Genomic DNA, 21,568 nt, shown 5'->3' with positions numbered 1-21,568 from the left:
AGCACTCTCCCACTGGTCGTGTAGCTGACTGAAGCTAGCTCTCTGGTTACAATCACTTCTTTCGTTGCTTTTATTTCGTCCCCGTATCTGTCCAAAGGCATCCGACGATCGAAAGGTTCAAGAAGTGCCCGTCAACTTTCAGGTATACCGCAGCTGGCTTCGTTTCATTTGTATGCTGTCGCCACCTTTGAACTCTATTCCTTTCCGCATCTCTCGGAACGCCTCCTCGAATACCAAAGTAAACTCAGGGACGAATCAAATGGATCGCTCTCCAAAGATCCGGATGGTGCGTGCTAAATCTGCGAGCTTTCTTTCTGTTTTTTTTTTTCTTTCCCTTTCGGTTGGCCAAGATGAGATGCACGCTAGGGTCACGTGATACTGTCAGCGGAGAAAAATAAGGGGCTAGAGCGGCGCGAAGGTGAACACAATTTGACGGGAATGCTCGTGCTTTTGAAGTGAACGTGCAGAAAACAACATGGCGTGTGACGCACTCTTCATCCCGATGGCCCCGGCTGTTCGCTCGTTGCGTGAACGAGGCAGCCTTTTGCTATAGTTGCCGTACAAGCGAGTGGTCGGACCTGCTGGAATGCGTTACGCGAAGAACTTTTTTGAATATTTCCAAGCAATCCGTCAAATAAAGGGCAAAAAAAGAAAAAAAAAACAAAGCCTAATGCGGTACGGCATTTATACGTGAGGTCTGGGAGTGGATATCGTGATGCACAAGTCGGATCACAACATTGATGTCTCCATGCGAAGTTCGTCGCGTGTGTGGCAGCCTGTATTCATTTGCACTATCGATTCGCCTACCACATGAACTCGCAAAAGTAGCAGTTGGAGTTGCGCACGTTACCGCTTACATTATAAGAGCACTGCCCAGGAGCACGGCAAATCACTTGATACCTCGGTCGTCAGATTAGTATACTAAAGTGCTGTGCATCGACTAAGGAGTTTAACCCTATTAATAGAAAATATTTAAGTGATGATATAATGGATTAAATGGATTTCTGAATTTGCGCACGTCAGCAAGAGAAAAAGGTAGGAACAACAAAACTGGTGTTTTAGCCACATAAGCTTTGAAAAGAAATAAAACCTGTGCAGTTAGAATCGATAGTCGTCTACAGTGAGCGACTTCTTGCGTGAGTGCAATTCTGTAGTTGAGACTTCCTTTGCTTATAAGCAGTCACGCCAGCTGCACTCTTCGCGCTCGCGTGGCGCTGTATTTTCCATCTGCTGACTCGAAGTGCAGCGTGCATGGGTGCGTTTTACACTGAGGGACCCACATGCGTTTTGCTAGTCCGAATGGCGAAGCTCAAACTGTTGTTCCCTTCCTTACTGTTCAGCCAGGTGAAGTAATGATCGAAACAGGGGTCATCAGCGCCGACGCTTACCTTATACTTCCTTCGCGACCTCACCCGATCAATCACATAAATAATTAATCGAATAATCGGATCAACCGCCTAGTATAGTATGCAAGCTAATGATCTAAGAAAATGCTTCGTTTTCTGTTTGTCAAAATCAGTGCCACATGGCGCCAGCAATGTCAACAGGCGAACGCTGAACACATGAGCTTTCTCGAATTATTATTATTATTATTATTATTATTACGATCATTGCTTGCTTTGAAAAGATATATACACTTGACAGGAAAGTGAAAGCGAGGAGCAAGGCTGGCAGCTGCCACCGGTAGAGGCACAACGCCTGCCTGCTGTTCAGAAAGGAGGAGACAGAAGCATAAAAATGGAGGACAGGAAGGAGGGGAGGAAAGAGCAAGATGCCAGACCTCAAAGTTTAAAGCAGAACACACAAACAGGTCACACACAGTGGGGCCGGTGACTGCAGGTTACGCTACTAAAGAATGTTAAAATATAAGAAATAGTGCTGAGATCCTGTCATATGAAAACAGAAATAAGCTACAAATGTGAGCCTTGGTTAGTTACTTCTACAGAATTAAGGAGAGCGCAATGTCCGTGATCACGTCGAGACGCACAACCACACCGGTGCAAACATTCGTCTAGTGTCGTACACCGCAGGGCCAAGGAGATGATGGTCCCTATTAGCGACGTGCGCTGCGCACCGGAAGCCGGACACTCCAATATCAGGTGCTGAAATGCATGTCTCGCAGCAACCGCAAGACGTACACGATGGGCTGTCCACACGTCCTTGTCGGCATAACCGAATTAATACGATTGTATTAAAGGCGTTTTTCGCCATCGTTAAATGCTGCACATTCTTCATACCTTGGATATACGAGCCTAATTTTTACAGTTACAAAGCAAAATTAATCGGCCACCCGTTAAACACTTAGTGAACTGGTCATTGAGAAAAATAAAATCACGTGCCCGAATTTTGTCGCCAACCGTGCGGTCGTCTCATCCAGTGTAACACTGATGTCGTGGCCAAAGGAGCGAAAATAATGCCACACGACGTAGAACGGTAGGTATTATCGTGGGTATTTGATAAACAGACGGCACAATTCTAAACAACAGAAAATTCAGAAAATCGTGCTTGCTTCAGGAGACAATGTTTGTGGTTATACTACACTTCAACGTGTCATATACCTTTTCTTTATGAGCAGCGCGAGCTGGAATGTTTTCTTTTCTTGTAAAGCTCATCAATAAAAATGTACCATTTCCTTGTGTCTTCCTGCTTCGGTTGCCCGTTCTTGTTCAATTTGTCAACGATGGTAGTTTTCACGTGAATTCAGCACAGCGATATCGAATACATCGGAGGCACGGGAAGCCTATAGCTACACTGCGCGTCTGTTACCATTCTGTTCACGTTGTCCAGGTACTCTTCTTGATCCGGATGTAGCGCGCCGTCGACTTCCTTTTGTCTCAGCAACTCGTTCCTCACTGTCACGGCCTCGTCGTTGGTGAAGAGGCTGTTCATCGCCGTCCTGTAATAAACGCGCCCAGGATATGTCAGGTGGCTTTCATACGAGCTGAAAAAGATAGGTGCAGAGAGTCGTCGGCATGTAGTACATGACACAAACCGTATAGGGTTCTTCTTTATATTGCAAAATCACTAAATGCTATTGATATTCCACGCACAGTTCACGCTGCAGTGACAGTGAAGAACCAAACACTTGACAAAAGTGGGAGTTAAGAATTAATATAACACTTTAAAAGGCGAACTTGTGACCATGAGCAAAGCGAGAACAAGGTAAAAGCGGGAGCCAACGTTTCAACAAGTGGACTTGTCTTTTTCAAGGTGACATATGCTTTGCTCGGCAAAGTATATATAGGTAGGTTTCTTCTAAAGGGGAGAGGGGGGTAAGGTGAGAGGGGTCGGCAACGACCGAAGTTGCGTTAGCGCGGCGAGCGTGTAGACGGCTTTGGGAAGCTTTTTAGCTGTGCGATGCCCGTGGCGCGGACACAGCTAAAAAGCTTCCCAAAGCCGTCGCCAAGCATTTCGACCAACCAGGTCATAACTTTGATGAACTTAAACTCTACATTTTACAGTCAAATTTCCGTTCTGAACGAGAAAGAAAATACAGAGAATCATACCTTATCCATAAGTTCAAGACATTGCAACCAATAGGAATAACCGTTTCAAAGGGAGCTTTAGAATCTATTCGCTATGATAAATTTCAAGCTATAGGCCACAACACTTAGTTCTGTTGCTTAGTCGCTTCTTTCTCCCTCAATTTATTATTTTCTTTTATTATTATTTATTCCATTTCAGTATTTTTTTCACGAGCACCGTCTTTTGTCGCTCTTTTTATTATCTCTTTCAGAGACGACAGCCCGCGACCTCCAGAGAAGCAGATAATAGAGGGGTGCTGCGCACACGGCCGTTGACACGCCGGCTGACACACGGCTGTGTCACCGGCCTTGTGCACAGCAGCTCTTTATTCTCAATTCTACACCCTCGCCGCTAACACATCTTCGATCGTTTCCGCACCAACTCGCCTTACCCCCTCTCCCCTTTAGAAGAAACCTACCTATATATACTGTGTCGAGGAAAGCATATGTCACCTTGAAAAAGACAAGTCCACTTGTCGAAATGTTGGCTTCTGTTTCTACCTTGTTCTCGTTTTGCTCATCGTCTTGAATCAGCCATCTCCCGCTTTCCCCGTGTTTTGCCTGAACTTGTGCCCAGAAAGACAAGCAACATTCAAATCACTACGAAAGCGGCGAGCACCAGTCGTCGGTTGTCGAATCTAAACTTCACGGGACCAGTTCGTCCGCCATATTTACGCGTGTCTCGTCGTATATTTCAGATTAACCGCCGGTACTCGCGTGCATTCGAAAATCTACAACGCCATTCGCGACGCCGTGCAATCTGATCAGACACGCCGCCGACCTACCGCGATGACTCAGTGGCTATTGTGTTGCGCTACTGAGTACGAGGTCGCGGGTTCGATTTCCGCACTCGACAGCCTCGTTCCGATGGCAGTAGAAAACAAAAATCTTCGTCTACCATGCTTTGGCTGCAAACTAAGGAACCTCAGGTGGTCAGAATGATCTTCAGGTAAGAAAGAGCGAGAACAACGGCGCACAGATAGACCGGCACGTAGGAAGAGCCGAACGTAACATCCATTTCATTATCGCCCAACGAATTGCGGTGTTTGGTTGAGACTGCGCACTGACGCGCTATGACATCACATTTTGTATGTAAGTAGTCTCTGCTTTCTCTCTTAATAATTTTTTTTTTGAAGTGGCGCTTTGTGTGATTCGGTCTATCTGTGTGTCGTCGTTCGCGCATTTTTTTTTTTACTTGAATATACAAAACCAACATGCCCAAATTTTCATCCTAAGATCAAAATTATTTGGAGTCCTCCACTACGGCGTCCCTGAACTTTACAATTAGTTAATACACACGCCTTTTCGCCATGGAATTGGCGACAAAGTTGACAATGTAAATCATGTGTAAGCACAGAGCGAAAAGTTTGATAACAGTGACAAACCGGTGAAAGCGAACACCGTCAATACGCAAAACAGCGACACGTGCCAATGTTGTTGTCGCGTCCTCTCCTTCTTGACTTGCTCCCCTTTCGTGATGAGAGCGGTAGACATGAAAAGGTGCTGTCATTGCTATGCTTCAGGGGGAGTGTGCCCACGTGGTCTTCGCTGTCGTGTCGCTTTGCATGGGCCATGCGTGCGAGGCATTGCGTGCGAAGGTGCCATACTGTCGTCCGTCGACAAATGATGTTGACGCTGCCATGGGCATACGCGAGCTCTCTGTGCGTGTTAGAAGGATGACGCCGTAGTGCTTGTTGTTGTATACCTTCGGGACATCTCCCGAAATTAATACTAATCCATTCGCTGCAGAAAGAGGTTGCTCTTTGCAGTGGTAATAATTTCTTTAGATGCAATGCAGTCTTTATTTATGCAACCACTGCAGCGTGTAAAGTAACTTTGCGTTCCCTATATTAAGTGAGAACAAACAGTCTTTGATAAAACAAGTATTCATAGCCGCGCCCAAGCAAAGAAAGGTATTATCTATGGGTGTTTTCCTGCCTAGCCAACATATTGGAAAGGGTGCCAGTGGCTTTAAATATCCCGAATATAGCCTTAGTCTGTTTCGAATACATACCTATTGCACGAGCTCCATAATTATTTAGCGTGAGTATGCGTAACACGATTACAGAATTGGGGCCAATTATTGGGTCTATAGTGGTATTAGATAGCTGGCGTTACATTGATGACCATGAGCGTCCCTCTGAAATTATCATACTTCGTTAATTCTTGTGCTGCTTGCATCTATTGCAGCACCTGCGACTTTATTGTTGCAACGTTACTTTCGGTATTTGCACCACTTTGGTCTAGCCTGTACTATGAGGACTACCCGACATCTCTTCAGTGCGCTAAAACATTTTTACGTACAAGCGAATAAAAGATGTATTTCTGAATAAACAAACAAAAGAAAGAGAGAGAGAGAGAGAGAGACTGTTCGTCATGCTGTCACCTGTTAGAAAATAAGTGGTATTTTTGAGGCAAAATTTATTACAAATGTAAGATCAGTCTAGAAGTGCAGCGAAAATTAGAAACAGGAATCACAAGTGACACAACATTCGACAGGGCATAAAACTACCAGAAAAATAAAAGATTGAGATAAACACTACTGCTTTGACGAAACCAGTATAGTGACCACCCGTTCTTTCATGGTATATGTCTTTTACGTAGATGTTTCCGAAATTTATGCTGTCGTAACAAACTCATCACTCTTTGGGGTTTTAAACTAAATTGATATTTCCAGATGAAACTAAAGAGAAAAGGCGAATGCAGTTTGAAACAAACAAGCACGCAAACAATAATTCCACCACACACTAACAGACCATACAGAGAAACAATACAATATTAAATTCTCGCTCTATTATGCACTCTTACAATACTATTTAAAGTATTAGCTCCCTAATGGACGCTGTACTGCTGGTAGAATTTTACAGTTTGTCAGAGTCGAGTCACGGACATGGATTGGCAATTGTTTGGTCACGTTCTTTCGAAGGAACATAAAAATATCTGAAACTCCGTATTCGGTGTGTACACTAAGCACGAAGCACGGCTAATTACATTATGCATAATGCTTACAGGCCTTTATTATGACGTCTGCGCAGCAGCCTAGTGCTAAATTAATGCTAATGCATTAGCATTAATGCTTAGAAAATGCTGGATAGGTCTTTCTGAAGCCTGATAAAAAATGTTTTTTCTCACACTGAAGCGGGATCATTCGAGTCCAGCTGCTTTATTTTTGTTTTTATTGTTCTAGGCGTTGTTCCCATTGTTTCTTTCGTTATCATGAGCCGCCACCAGGTCCTTTAGATCCTGGGTGCTTGACCTCACGCATCATCAACCCAGAAAGCTAAGCGTGCTCTAACGATTTCTCTAAAACCAACAGACCTGTGAACACGCTTCTAGAACGCCGTGTCTACTGTGCGAGTGAACTACGTCTCTCATTTTGTCTTCTCTTCTTTTTTCTCACGATTCCTCTTCCTATCTTACCCGTGCATGGTCGCAAACGGGACGTCCGTCCGGTTAGCCTCCCTGCTTTTCATTGTTAATTTCTCTTTCTCTCTTTCTGTCCTCTAAGTTACAACAAAAGATACTGAGGCCTGAAAGCAAATTCCATAAGTAAGTAATTTAGACAGTGTATACATGGTTTGTACCGTTAGCTTTCTCCATTCCGAGTGTCGCAATCAGGTTAACTCAACCTGATGGAATAATCAATTTGTGGTAGAGTTCTGATAACTCGGTAAGCCTTACGAAAAGCCAGAAAGAGTTGCAGGGATGTCAATAAGCTCACTGCCTTTGATCCTTCTTTTCTTTTTTTTTCTGCTAGCACAGACCAACACGCGGGTATCGCCGTCGCGGTTGCAGAAAATGATGCTCCGCTCGTGCTTATCAGCTGTCCTGAATTCACTGGCCGCGTCGGGGTCGCATTGTCGTTCATCGATTCGCAAGGGAAATGCAAACAGCTAACGCACTAGCGCTAGCAATGTCCCGTGTCCTTCCGCCAGGCTTTCGCAATAAATTCACCAATGGCGCCCGCGACGTCGTTCAAATCAGCGGGCGATTATGCGCCTATGCAGCAGCGCTGCGGTCGCTTATTCTGTGCGCACGCCTTTTGGCGAACGTTTACTCGAGATGCCTTCCATCTAAGAGGAATCGCTCATTTTATTTGCGAAGCAACTGTTGTCGGTACAACGAGCTTCGCAATAGTACGCTAGTAATATAGAGGACGGATCATCGTTTGCTTCGGTTTGTTGGACGCAAACTTCTCAGTTACGCGTGACAGTGACAAAAGAGAGAAAGGTGAATTGATATTGTGGTGAAGAAACTAGGCGATTCACCGCTCCCTTTGATTGATTTCTTGGTTCGTTTGCCTCTTGCATGGTTCATACCCACAATAGGGGATTGGCCAAGAATCGGATGGAGTTAGAAAGATAATTAGTTGAATATATAAAAAAGACTTCAATAAAAAAATATTGAAAAGACCAAAAGAAAAGTAAGAGCATTTTAAGAATTTAGCAAGGAAATCTTTTTGAATCAAACAGGAATTTTTCAACCGCTGCGCTATGACAATGGCCATGCCGAATAAATTTATTCTCTCTCTCGTCTTCCCCACAGGAATCCACAACCCGCAAGTCAGCCTTCTCTATTTTATATATATATATAGTAAACGTCACCCATTTTTTTTTTCTCTTCCATTATTTTGTCTCTCAGACAAGGTCTTGAAAGGCTGCACATTTGTTTGATGTCGGAAGCATTGGGAGGAATCTTTGAGCAGTACAATTGGTTGCCAAATTTTAGACGTTCAGAGCAGCTCCGAACGCCTTTCTTGATTCTTGAATTCACACTTTAACAAGAGTGATTGTTAAAACTGTCTAAGAGCAAAAGCGCAAGGAAGATAGGCCCACCAGAAACAGGGACAGGCGCTTTGTTAAAGCTAGTTGGAAAACATTATGAGGTGGCTTCGGCGGAAGTTGAGCAGCTTTTACTTAAAAAAAAAAAAAAGAGGTGAGTGCAGTTAATGAGCATTTTACACCGTTACCCACCCTGCACGTCTCTTGGAGTAATGAGGTGAGAAAATACGTTTAAGACGAATCTCACGTTAAGGTTTGGTGTCCGTCTTAGTTGGCCCTTGGGCAAAACAATTACCGCTCTTTGCGCTACTGCCTAAAATAGGATGTGGCGCGGGCGGGTTTTTGTAGGCGCTTGTGAACAAACTATTTAACGGAGAAGCTAATTTCATACACACAAAGCGAAAGATGGTGTTTTTTTTTTAATGCCTTATGAACTTTCTTTTCTTCTGCCCTCAGTGGCGCGCAAGAGTCTAACGTGCCCGCGCCATGGGTGTGGACAGCAGAGAGCAATATGGACCAGATTTTTCCGGGATTACACGAATAGCTGCGACACAATTCTTTTACGCACAGCTTAACAAACTGTGGCCTGACTTCTTAATTGAATCAAATTTTGAGGTTTTAGGTGCCAAATCACGATTTGATTACGAGGCTTGCCGTAGTGGGGTGACTCCAGATTAATTTTCACCACCAGGGGATTTTTTAACGTACCCCCAATGCACGGGCCTCAAGCGCTTTTGCATTTCGCCCCCATCGATATGCGGCCGCCGCGGCAGGGATTCGATCCCGTGACCTCGTCCTTAGCAGCTCAACCTCACAGCTGCTAAGCCACCGCGGCGGGTGGCGTCACTTCTCAGCACCTGGCTTTGTACAAATATATACGAAACATTCAATAATGAAAATATAGGCTGGTTCTTGCAATGGGTACCGATATATGGGATATGTGTTGCATACTCTCAACAAGGAGCAAGCCATGTGGAAGTTTTTATATCTCTACGTCTTAAAAGTGGTCTTAAAGCGGTCTATCGCGGCTGTTCCTGTATTTTAGCCATTTTCGACCTTTCATCGCTTTTTACGCGACAGGGTACTTCTGGTTATACAGAAAACAGTTTGTTTTAGGACACTTCTCCAAAAAACGAGGAAAAAAAGCAGGTAAGCCCTTCACCAAAATCGCGGACTTTTTTTGGGCTGCACCATGCTCACTTTGTAGGTTTCTTGCAACGTCGACAGAGAGAGAAACGAACGGAGAAAATACGGCTTCGATGCTCTAAGCTGTGCTTCTGCAAATGTAACAGAAAAGCTATCCGCCGTTTCCACGTAGGAAAAAGCATACGTAGCTCTGACATGTTGATGCGCTATGAAATACACAAAAAAATCCACTAACAAAACGCGGTCGATGAAGGAGACACCCCCACTAGGGGCCGAATGCACAAGGCTTCTCGTTCGTAAATGCTGTTTGCCATTGGCCTTCCGCGTCGCCTTCACTATCTGTATGTCCAACAACAAAGTGGGTGAGGGCCCGTGTCGTGGTGATGGTTTTTATTCCTTGTCTGCTGTTTGCACGCGTTCTTTTAGCGGCAATTATTTCTCATAGCAAATGCCAATTAGCTAAGCCGACAAGTTCTTCTGAAACAAGATGAGCTAACCCCTGCTTTTACGAACAGTTCTTGCGTAGGAACATTTTTGTGACCCGCCGTGGTTGCTCTGTGGCTATGGTGCTGGGCTGCTGAGCACGAGGTCGGGGGGTTGAATCCCGGCCGCGGCGGCCGCATTTCGATGGGGGCGAAACGCAAAAACACCCGTGTACTAAGATTTAGGTGCACGTTAAAGAACCCCAGGTGGTTGAAATTTCCGGAGTCCTCCACTACGGCGTGCCTCATAATAAGAAAGTGGTTTTGGCACGTTAAATGCCATAATTTAATTTAATTTAATTTAACAGTTTTGTGAATACGAATCCAGATTTGTCATGCATTCTTTATTAACCGCGTCCTGTTGGTGCCTGTTAATGCTCTGGTTATACCCCTCCTCTCTCGATGGAAGCTGTTTGCGGCCACCTTTCAAGAAACTCCAAACTAGCACATATGCTACGGTCTGTTTTATGGGCCAAAATGCTGATTGAAGCGGGGTAAACTTAATGCAAAGCCTACAGTTGCGTTTTTTATATGCTGGATTGAAGTTTCAGCTGTGTATTGTTTAACAAACCAATTACCAATCAATTAGTTAGTCTAGTGATTAAGTTACAGTGAAAAAACTCATTTCTTAGGTATTGTTTTCTACCTAAACCTAACGTCTTTACAAAGAAGTGCTTGGGGTCTCCGAAATAATTCTTTATATGGGTCACTTCGTTGTAAAGGCCGCGCACCGCACAGCTCACTATACAACTGAGACATAATTATTTCTTCGTTATACTGGTCATTTTGTTGTAGATGCTTTCGTTGTAAAGGCGCTTATGCACCCTCCATGAACAGAAATAAATGTCAACAATTCGTTCAAACTTTCCTTGATGTGGAGCTGCGTTCAGGCATTACAAGGTTAAAAGCAGGTCGTGTGCGCGTTCCCTGCTATGCATCGCTCACATTTTCTCGGCCAGCCGCTGCCGTTCGTTCTCGAGGTTCGTGGCGGCCAGCTCGAGCTGGCGCAGTTGGTCGAGCTTGATCTGGTAGCACTGCAGCGTGCGCCGACGTTCCAGCTGGTGGATCCGTCGCTCGTGCTGCACGTACGCGTGAAGACACTCGGCGGCGATGGGGGTCTCTTCCAAGGCACGAGGTGACTCGTTGTCCGGTTCCGCCTTCTCTGACTCCTCCTCGACGGGCGGCGTCACCTGCGGTGAGGTGCAGCCATCGTGAATAAGCTTACAGATCACGACGCGTGGGACACTACTCGGCGTTACACACTCCTTTCACTGCATACAAAGCGTCAGTCAACCATGAGCGAAAACAGGCCGCTCGTTTTATCTTACTTGTGTATGTGCACGTATTTACGCAAGTAATAAAAGATTGACCGTTAACAACTAGCTGGTTTCATGACGTTGTTGAAACAAGCTCGTAAGCTCTTTATGTAGGTATGAACGCACGAGTCAAGCCACGAGCATGCACAGAAAATTGTCCTCCAGGGAGCGACGGACCGATGACCGCAAGGACACGCGAGCATTCATAACTCGGTACGAGGACGCAATGACATATTGCTGCCTGAGAAAGAGAACTTAGAAATATGAACATACCTTGGACACAGTGGTTGTTTCGGTTTGAGGCATGTACGAATTTTGCTGGGGCTTCACCATTTCTGCCACGGTATCCTTGTGAGGGTATGTAACCTAGAATAATAAAAAAAAAGACGAATTGTTTGAGCTTCGATGAGAGGCGTCGAATTATAGGATTGCCTTTTGTTGCGCTCTCTGTTAATGCGTTCCTCATTGTATTTAGTTGTCGGTCCTCAACCTGAAAGGATTGATTTCTTAGTTAAGGACACGTGAAACGCAGAAGGCATAATTAAGCAGTGGATGAACTAATGCGAATAAAACGTATTGCATTTAGAAAAGAAAGCTCTAATTCGAGTGATCATCGCGGAATTTCGGTTCACACCATTCAAATATAAGCCCTTCGGCTCCTCCGCAATGCCCTTTTTCGCATTAGGCATGGGGGACCTTCCCCTGCCACGATGGTTGAACCGCGCTGCGGCCTGCCTGTGCGACTTTCGCTCAATCGTCCGCCTCAGTTTTCTTTTAATTTCTCTTTAAATATACTGGTCTATGCAGTGGCAACTTTGCGCATTCTGCACCAGCTACCCGATTATCCGACCTTACCAGATTCACATGGTGTATCTCATATACAGCGGTTAGTTTTGTAACTCCTAAATGCCATGCTATACTGAATTGATACAGAAGCGAGGCAAACACATTTTTGTTTTGCGAAGCAAACACGTCCGTTCACTTACGACAACATCCAGTGGAAGCGTTGCATGGCTGCTGCCGCCACAACCCATGCCAGCTGCCTGGCGACTTCCGTTCCGTCAAACCTGCAAACATTTAGATAGAGATTAATGCATTATCGACAATCTGACTGTATGTTTGTCTTGCTATTATGACCTGGTGAGGAGAAGGGGAAATAAATAAGTGCTGACAGATGGCGACAAGAACAGACATGAAATATGCACGTTGTAAAATATACATGACGCAGCGACAATCCTATAGCCGCCGTATCCAGACGTCCCACACAAAAGCTTTTACGCGGTTCTTGGTGCCTGTCCTACAGCTTTTATCAGGTCATACAACGATCGCGAAAAAAAAAAAAAAGCAAGCACGAATGGGCAAGGACTAAGCAGATCTAGAAAAACCTTACTTTTGCACCATTGTGTTTCGTCGTACAGAGCTTCTACGACACCCCGCAATGTTAACACAGCCCGAAATGCTAAAAAACGATCATAAGTGCAACTGACCTTGCGCTGGAGGAAACAATTTATTTTTAATACCACAATACCTTTAGCGACAGCTGAGAGCAGTCTTGCCGCAGGTTCGGACTTTGTTTTGTTCAGTGCGTTCGTGTAAGCCTGCGTGGATCGTCGCGGCATTGATTTGCCCGTAGTGACCTTCCGTGCGGCTGCCTCGGATCAGACTATATCCATTCTCAAGAACAAAAGAGTAAAGCGGGCCCGCCTTAAAAGTGGTCGATCCCGCGTTCGAAGGAGCACGCTACGTGGTTACGGGGGCCCGCCGACCTATTTCCGCGCGTCTTGGACTTGGCACGTCAGCGTCTGCTTGCGCCAGAGGCGCCCGTGCCGGTGGCGTGCCTTCGAGAAACTTCTCGGTAAAAGAAAAAAAGCGGGGGAGCAATCTTTAAAACTGGTGGCGCACAACACCTGTTACACCCTAACCACTAATAAACCTAACGATTTCTTCATTCGCTTTATTGCGGGGTTTTTTGTTTCTTGGTGCTCATTAAGTGTGTATGTTCAGACTGAAGCATAACTGCGAGTCGGCCTAGTTGGAACAGATTCATCTTAAAACTTTTTGTGCGCAAACAAACAGGGACGAAGAATAGGGGCAACACAAGGACGAGCGCTCGTCCTTGTGTTGCCCCTATTCTTCGTCTCTGTTTGTTTGCGCACAAAAAGTTTTAAGATGTTCAGACTGGCGTCGCGCGCACGTACTCGTGAAACACAACAAGAAAGCACGAAACGAGCAAACTGATACCGAGCCGATACCGTCCATGTATTTGTTTGATTTTCATTTCATTAAAGCACTTTACGTTTATGCTATTTTTGTTTGTCTGTATTGAGGTCATACTTCAAAGGTCCCTCGTATGTGGCACCATTTCAAGAGAATTTAGACTGAAGTGGTGGATGCTAGCGAACAACGAATTCCACATGCGTACGGGTGGAAAAGTCATATCTGTTGAGAAGAAATAAACAAATAAAAATTTGATGACCGATGTACATTTAAGATCTAAAAGCACAATAATATTCTTACTGCTGAGCCCGTGTGTGGCAACATTCATTTTTTCCTGAAGATATTATTACTTCTTTTTTAGTTTAGGAGCTCAAACTTTTGCAACCGCTTAGCCCAATAAAATATCTAAACGGTCTAACACAATTTTTCAGTTGAGAAAGCTGGTTATGTATGTTTTATTTATTCATTTTTTACTCATTTCTTACGCTGTGAGTTTGGTCCGAGCAAAAGCGACTCCTTAAACAGCAAGAGTGTTCAGCGCTATTTTTCACAGAATAAATAAAAAAAGAATTTGTGATCTTGAAAGTGTGACGATACCCTTTTTATTAACTTTTGCTGGTATCTTTGCGTTGTTCCATTAGCGAAGGCTGAGCCTATAAGGCCTGATTATCCAGAACCTCACAAATCCGATTCATCTGCCGACTATTAGTGCTTGTATGCCTAGTAAATCTGTATGGTTTTCGCACTGCGCTAGCTCGCTTAATTCGAGGAAAAGTGAATTAAGTACAGATTCCCGGGGCCAACCGAAGACACGCATAGCGCCTGTATTTCGTGAAGTAATAGAACATCAGTCTAAAACGTTAGTTTCCTTTGTAGCATTAGCATAGCAAATCATGGGAGGTTTCGCCACAATTTCGTCTCGTTTCTCAATCCTCCGAAAAATTTACGACTTGGGCCTCGCGGAGCAAATCTCATTTGCTTGCCATCATCAAGTTAAAAAAATATCGCTGCTTAAAACTGAAGGAGAGAAAGAGTGTCGATGTCATAACGGTGACCCAGAGCTCGCTCGCAAGGACAAGGGGACAATGAGGTGCTCGCTGTGTCAAGTATGACCGGTGATCGTTTTCTACGGGAACGCCCCTCTCCGGGCCTCTTGCCCGCGTATGTAGTATCGAGCGGAATACGAAATCACGGTGACTGGTGTGGCAGGCAGCCATAGAGCGGAGGCAATGGCGCGGATGTGCTACACGGCGCGGCCGAGCCCTTGATTAATGGGCCGATATCGCCGCTCCACTCCCTGGCCCGCTTCCGAACCGATGGCCCGGAACTCAGGTCGCTGGCCCCTTCTTCTGCCTGCCACCGCTGCCGTCGGAACCATAGCGGTAGCTTGTCTCCCGTTCGAGGCACTTGTGGACACGGGAGGAAGGAAGCAAGGGGTGCACTCGTAGAAAAAAAAAAAAAAGAAGAGAAAGCTTCAAATACGCACGATCGCGATGCGACAACCGTTCCAGCACCAGGGATTGATCCATGGTCGAAGAACACGCCGGCTCGCTCCTTTGAATTTCTCTGCTCGGGCTTTACAACGACTCATTTACGCAGGTGGGCCCTAAACGTTTTTTTTTTTTTTCTGAAGTAGGCGAAGAGAGAAAGAACGAAAGGGCAAAACGTGATGAAAAACACGATGGACAAAGGGGGAGGGTGTAAGCGAGAGATGGGAAAGAGGGCGGGGGAGGCAGCTTTTATGCAAAAAGAGGGGTTCATTATTCGCTGATGAAACCCGGAATCCCCGTAGAACACGCCCGGTTTTTTAATGCTTTGGATATCCGCATTCGCTGTACGTGGTCTCTCGTGAGAGGTGACCCAAAATGTGATCGTACATGCTCTTCTCCTGTTTTTATTGCTAGCAGGCACTAGGCATGGCACGTGCAAAGTGGTCTAAGCGAGGCAGAGAGAAGGACACACGTTAAAGAAACAAAGTCGAGCTGCGTGATCAAAAGGGGCTGCTCCTCGTGCGCGATACGAGAGAACTGTGCATAAAAAGCAAAGCAACGGGTTGAATAGACCGCAGTCGGGAGAAGGCGAAAGGTGCTGCTGAACCCAGGACTGTCACCGGAACACGATCAAACAAAGAAAAAAAAAGAGAAAGGAGAATGAAAAATAAAGAAAGCAAGAGAGGAAAGAAAAAAGGGGATAAGTGATTACATAATTTCCAGCCATAGGGAGCTGTACAAACAAACCGGAAAATAATGCCCCAAAAGAGAAGAGTTTACTTAAGGGCAAAGGTATTAGGTGTGTGAGAATATTCGGAACTTTCGAATAACAAATCGAATAGTGTCGTGTTCGATTCGTTCTTCGAATCGGATATTCATTATTCCTAAATGCGAACATTTTTCGAATACTTTCTGAATATTTCAATGCGTAAACTGCGCCCAATTAAACATAAAACTGGAGCAAAAGTAGGGTGAATATTTACTCCCGCGGGCCTGGTACAGACATGAAACATGAGAATTTGCGTAGTGGAGCAGAATTCGTCACTTAGGTAGTCATGCTTTACAAGCCATACAGCGATCGTTCACACTGTCTGAAGAGTCCTGTGCATGCGAAGAAGCTAGTTGTTTGATCATAAGGCTCCATTTAGCCTTTTAATAAACCACGCTTCATAACGTGCTATGTAATGGCAGAGACTTGCTAACTTTATACTATAATGTGAGCATCGTTTTATAAGGATTGCAATAACTGCTCTTTATTACTCGAAAACTATTCGATTTGATTCACTTCTGGTACTATTAGATTCGTATTTGATTCGGCCTCAAAAATTACTATTCGCACGCTCCTAAAGAATATGTTCGACAATGGCGCCAGTCAAAGAAACGGCCCCGGAGGTAAGTGGAGGGCATCGCAGAAAGCGTACAGCATGTCAACGCAAGTAGCCAACGCTGTAACGAAATGTATTGATTGATATCTGAAGATAACTGTAAAAGAAAAGAAGATAATAAAGGAAAATATTTTGGGAGCCACGTGCTTTCATGTGTACGTCTACCGGGAGGGGCAGCGCTGAGAGGTGATTTAGAGAGTCGCAAGCATGATGCTTGATTGCCACGACTGTGGATAGTCTAATGGTGTCTATTGTTCATTTACGAAGTCTACGTTCTTAGAAGGTGAAGGTGATGCTAGAAGGTGACGTATACGGACATCTTGTTCATTTTCGAACGCATATGCCGTGTCGAAGACTTACTGCGACGTCGATTAAAAGCTCCAAAATAAGTTTGCTCTTCAGGTCCGTCGTTATCTTAACTTCGCCATCCACCTGAATGGCCGTTACCTTGACGTTATCCTGACAGGCCACCTTCTCATTCTGAGCGTCATTCGCACCATATGGCAAAGAAAATCAGAAGTTTACCCATTACCGCCTCCGCTATGGGACTCAAATTCGTGTTACTGTGGCAATAGGCAGTCGGGAGCTCGATGCGTTAATCAGTGAACTATCGCGAAACTTTTAGTTTCTTTAAGACCTTGAAGACCACATATGCAAACAGCATACTAGAAATTTAAGAACAGTGCATCTCGAATACAAAAATATTAAAAAAATACTATGTAGGTGCTCTTGTTGTTGTGATAGCTGGCGACCTAAGTTGGCACCAGAGAGATTGATTGAAGAGCGTCACACACCCAGTGGCACCTAGCCAGAATAGAGCACACCGGCCCACACTTTTAGACTGCGCTACTGTCGGGATCGGCCCTCGAAAACATTCATATACCGGCCAGACAGTCGTCGCGGAAGACTGCGTTAAACTCGTCAAGAATTCTTCGCAATCGTACTCTTTCGCACCTGGCAATCTGCGCGGAATCTTGTGCTCCACGCAGATTCTCGGAGTAGTGGCCTCTGTGCATATTTTTCGGAGGCTATATAGGAGGTAACAACGGCACCGGATGATTACAACGCTTCGCGCGTTGCAAAGAGAAAGTTGCTTTTTGAAAAGCTGGCCGTGTCGGCTGTGAGAACCTGATGCTTTCCCGGTAAATGAATTCAGAGGCGAAATAATCCCGAAAGTTTTTTTTATTAGTAGTAGTATTTTTGTAATGATTATTTTGAGCTCGCTCAAGGCAGAATTGCTCATCGCTGAAAAATTTTTTATACACGGTCACCGCCGAGCCCTACACTTACCGTCACTTAGTCTTGGGCACTAAACTTATCTCTTTCCCGCTCTTTGGAAAGACGCGCTTCTTCTGACATGGTTAGCGTGCGATAAACTTCCATAATGAAGCTTTTCCACTCCACATATGTCTGCGCCCTATTTCTGTCGCCACTTTATGGACATTATTTGGCACTATCGTCTTTTCGTCGGAAACTACGTGGCGCCGTTCACACTGTGCAGCCATTACATTTTCTCCGAAGCAGTTTCTTTGCTCCATTTGGGTGTGCGTCGTGAACCATAACTTTCCATTACGTACCGTAACTTGTAATCATAAATCACAAACTTATTTTTTCTTTTCCCGAATAAGCAGGAAATGCCGGTTTATAGAATTTAATTTCTTTAGAAACTTTGTTACCATTCTAGACTAGGCACTAGTCGGGCGCTCATCTCGTCAGAGGAGGGGCACTCAGGGCTGAAAGCTTCGTAAGCAATTTTTTTTACGATAAACATCCGAGTTAAAATTTTCTGTGCGTTTGCAGCTTAAGCCCTGAGCGTTGCTGTTGTTTCAATAGGTAGAGAAAGAAGGGAATCAGCATCTTTTTCTGTCGTTTTTTATTAGATAATATAAAGCAGACAAAACAAACAGCATGTTCGAAAGTTCATCGCGAAACTCTTTCTCCAAGCTGTTCGTTTTATGCGTAGAGAAGTGAGTACACGCGAAAATTGTGGTTGTACGACACGTGACCGTTAGCTATCCATGATGCAAATAAATAAATAAATAAATAAATAAATAAATAAATAAATAAATAAATAAATAAATAAATAAACAACCGGCGCGTTAGCTCGTTTTCCTCTTCTTTCATTGATGTCACACTTTCGGTAGCGGCTTTACACTGAACTTCCTTTCCAAGAAAGGTCTGTTAACGAACGCGCCATACTTCGTAATATGGCTGGAATGGCAGCATGTATCGTAGGTATAAGGCAATCGAAATAAAGAATTGTGAACATAGCGCCATTATTTTCAGATCTTATACTCAATGATGAGTTAACTTTTTTTTATTGCCGTTTGTTTAACCAAACTTCTTTAGGGCGCAGAAAACAAGAAAACAAACGGGATAAGACAAGCACACGCGCTAATTTCCAACTAAAGTTTTATTACTGAGAGCAAGTTATTTATACATCAAGAAGCCATACGTATAATCCAAATCACAAACGCACCAAGGTAGAAAACGGGAGGTTAAGAGCACAGCACACATCCAAGTGAAAAAAAAAATGTAGGCAAGGTATTCGTCTTATAACCTTCGTGTCCTGCTGGATTCTGCGCGCAAGTAAACTTTGGTCATGCAACACCAAATGGCTCAATCTCTTACATTGTTAAACTTCTGTTTGGCAAACAATTGACTATTTGATTAAAAAAAAAGAAAGCTTACTCCACATGAGGCCACAATAAATTATTTATTTTGTCGACCACGTCATACGAGTCTTGCCTCATTGCCTATTGAAAGTCTAGCTTATATGCATCACTTCCTTTTGTTTTGCTACACCCTCGTATTATACTGTATTGTTCCAGTAGGGCTTCGTAATACGCTGAAAGCGCCTCTGATGCTGCAGCTGTTAAGATTGCATTGTCATGATGATGATGATGATGATGATGATGATGATGATGATTTCCCGCTTTTATGGTTCAAACCCACTAAAAGGGATAGGTCAAGCATCGGGCGGCAGGCGGTAGCTTAGGATAATTCTTATTTGAAGAGGAGAAACGGCAAATTAAAAGGAAAAGCAGGAAATACCGCGAAAACTGGAATAGAATGCGAGTGAGCTTCTCTTAATACTCGCGTGTTATACGTCACTTGTTTGTCATCGCTCCATTAGCACGTGGAATACTTCGTAGAGCTAGGACGCTATCCACGCCTATCAACTCGTATACACAAACGTCCTTAACGAAAAGAAAGAAAAAAAAGCAAGAAGAATGCAGCCAGGGCCTCGGAAGCCACCGCTTTACTATTCAGCGCCGTCTCTTCTTGACGTCATCATAGGAGCGCGCACTTCGCCCCGTCTTTCTACGTTCTTGGAGTCGATGCCAACTGAAAATACTGGATATAAAGGTAGCCAAGCAGGCACCGTGCGAAGCTAATTTTCATAAACAGTTGTCGCTCGCTTCAGTGCTCAAAGCATTCGATGGCGAGTACGTGCGTTTCACCAAGAGGTCAGTGCAAACAAGAATGGCAATTGCTTAGTAACGCACACATGTTAGACAGTACGATCAAATTATTAGTTATGTCCATTCTTGTCTTTTCTGTTTCTTTTTGCCTGGTTTTCTCTATATATTCACGACACCTTGCATTAAACGTTAGTTGGAAGTTAGCGCCTCTGGCGTTCATGTCCCTTTGTGGTGTTTGTAAACTCCGCGCTTAAACAGTAATAAGTGCGGGTTACCAATTAGCCCGAACCAACGTTTTGTTCTGACTGCTGTTGTTTGACATTAATTAGTCTCGGTAACTTCAACTACTTTCGTAACCATTTCTGATTTTACAGATTTGCTCATTTCCGACAACGTCGCACTGCCCTTCAATTTCTCAATTAGTTTCCCAACTTCTGTATCACTCACTCTGTTTTCGCAAGGGCTCCTCAGGAAATGTGCAACAAATTTCATCTCACCGCGTGAGAGAGCGTAGGGAGTAAAACCTCTCGCTTGGCAGCTAATCCGCGTTATTCCTCGTCTAATTGTCACTCCTGACACGGCGCTGTAGTATGCTGATCCACATTTCTACCTCTGCGCTAGCGAGCAGAACATTTCCACTCGAGTCATCCTTTCGTTATTTGAGGACATGTCATTCGTCTCTTTGTCGCTTCTGGTTGATGTTCGCAGGGTGAAATCAAACTGCTTCCACGAAAACCCACCCCACGTACGCCTGACAGACTTTCTTTCACCTCGGAAACAAGTGGAGCGAGCAACGGTTGCTACTTGGCAGCTGTCCCACGCGCTTTGTCACTCAGTTGTAACACATCGTGCGTTACTTAAAGCAAGGACGCGCATTCGTTTTCTACGCCACTGACCAAGAGACGCATTTGCGACGCTCGTTTCGAAGGCGTGCCTCGCGGCCCGCGCGCCGAGTCGCACCACCGGCTGACCACTGCTCACCTTTCGCTCCGTGCGCGAGGGGCTCAGTCGGAGGAGCGACGCGAGTGTCCGGTGCAGGGGAGGGGCGATTCCGTCGCCGGTCGGTCGCGTCGTGGACCCGCGCGTCGGCGACATCGAATCGCGAAGCGGCGGCTTCTGCGGACAGTCCCCGCCCGACGCTTTTGTGTTCCGCACGGTCGATATCGTCCGGGCAACAGAGAGCGTCAGTGAAAAAATAAATAAATAAAGGAAAGTAGATACGGCGAACACAGTAACTCGTACAGTGCGTGCTGAGTTGTGCCCGGCACGTTCACCGTAGGGGCCGCGGCCTGGGCAATAAGGGGGAAGGAGAGGCTCGCAAGACGATGAGAGAGGAGGGTCGTGACCCGACAGCCGTTCGTGCAAGGGCCCACTTTTGTCTTCCTTTCTGTTCAATTTCTTTTTTTTTTTCATGGATGGAATGAAAATAGGAGCGACGCTTCCTCATTTTTGCTTCACTTGTTCAATCCTCTTGCTCATAACGTTGCGCAACAGATGGGCCAGAAGAAATCCTGAACAAAATCATCGAATATAAAAAAAAAAAAAGCTGCAGCTTCTGAAATGACCGACGAGAACGAAAGGTCAAGAGGGTCTTGATATCCAATCGTTTTTTTTTCGAACGATTACGCAAGCAAACGCAAGCTTTATGAACCAGCTCGCGTGAGCTTACTAAAAATTCCGCATCGGCTACTCAACCATAGTAAGCCGTCTACTGATACGAAAGTAGTCATTGTTCACAAAGTGAACGCACACAAGACAATGCCATAAATTAAAGGCATGGCGTTTTGGGAATTTCACACAAC

General features: G+C 44.9%; 1 protein-coding gene across 1 annotated transcript in view; it reads right to left on the bottom strand.

Annotated features, from left to right (window-relative positions):
- synr (BH3-only protein sayonara) overlaps positions 1–20,889 on the bottom strand; it is a 31,035-nt gene extending 10,146 nt beyond the window's left edge. The window contains exons 1-5 of the mRNA XM_055071304.2: positions 20,748–20,889; positions 12,236–12,316; positions 11,523–11,615; positions 10,879–11,123; positions 2,767–2,896 (exon numbers count right to left, since the gene is read on the bottom strand). Of these exons, the coding sequence (XP_054927279.1) occupies positions 2,767–2,896; positions 10,879–11,123; positions 11,523–11,615; positions 12,236–12,283 (516 nt within the window). The 5' untranslated portion in view covers positions 12,284–12,316; positions 20,748–20,889. The remainder of the gene's footprint in view (positions 1–2,766; positions 2,897–10,878; positions 11,124–11,522; positions 11,616–12,235; positions 12,317–20,747) is intronic.
- Between the last annotated feature and the right edge of the window lie 679 nt (positions 20,890–21,568).

Source organism: Dermacentor andersoni, chromosome 5 (genome assembly GCF_023375885.2).
Source record: "Dermacentor andersoni chromosome 5, qqDerAnde1_hic_scaffold, whole genome shotgun sequence".
Taxonomy (NCBI): Eukaryota; Metazoa; Arthropoda; class Arachnida; order Ixodida; family Ixodidae; genus Dermacentor; species Dermacentor andersoni.
Note: the sequence above shows the minus strand (reverse complement) of the source record. Positions and strands in the feature narration are given on the sequence as shown.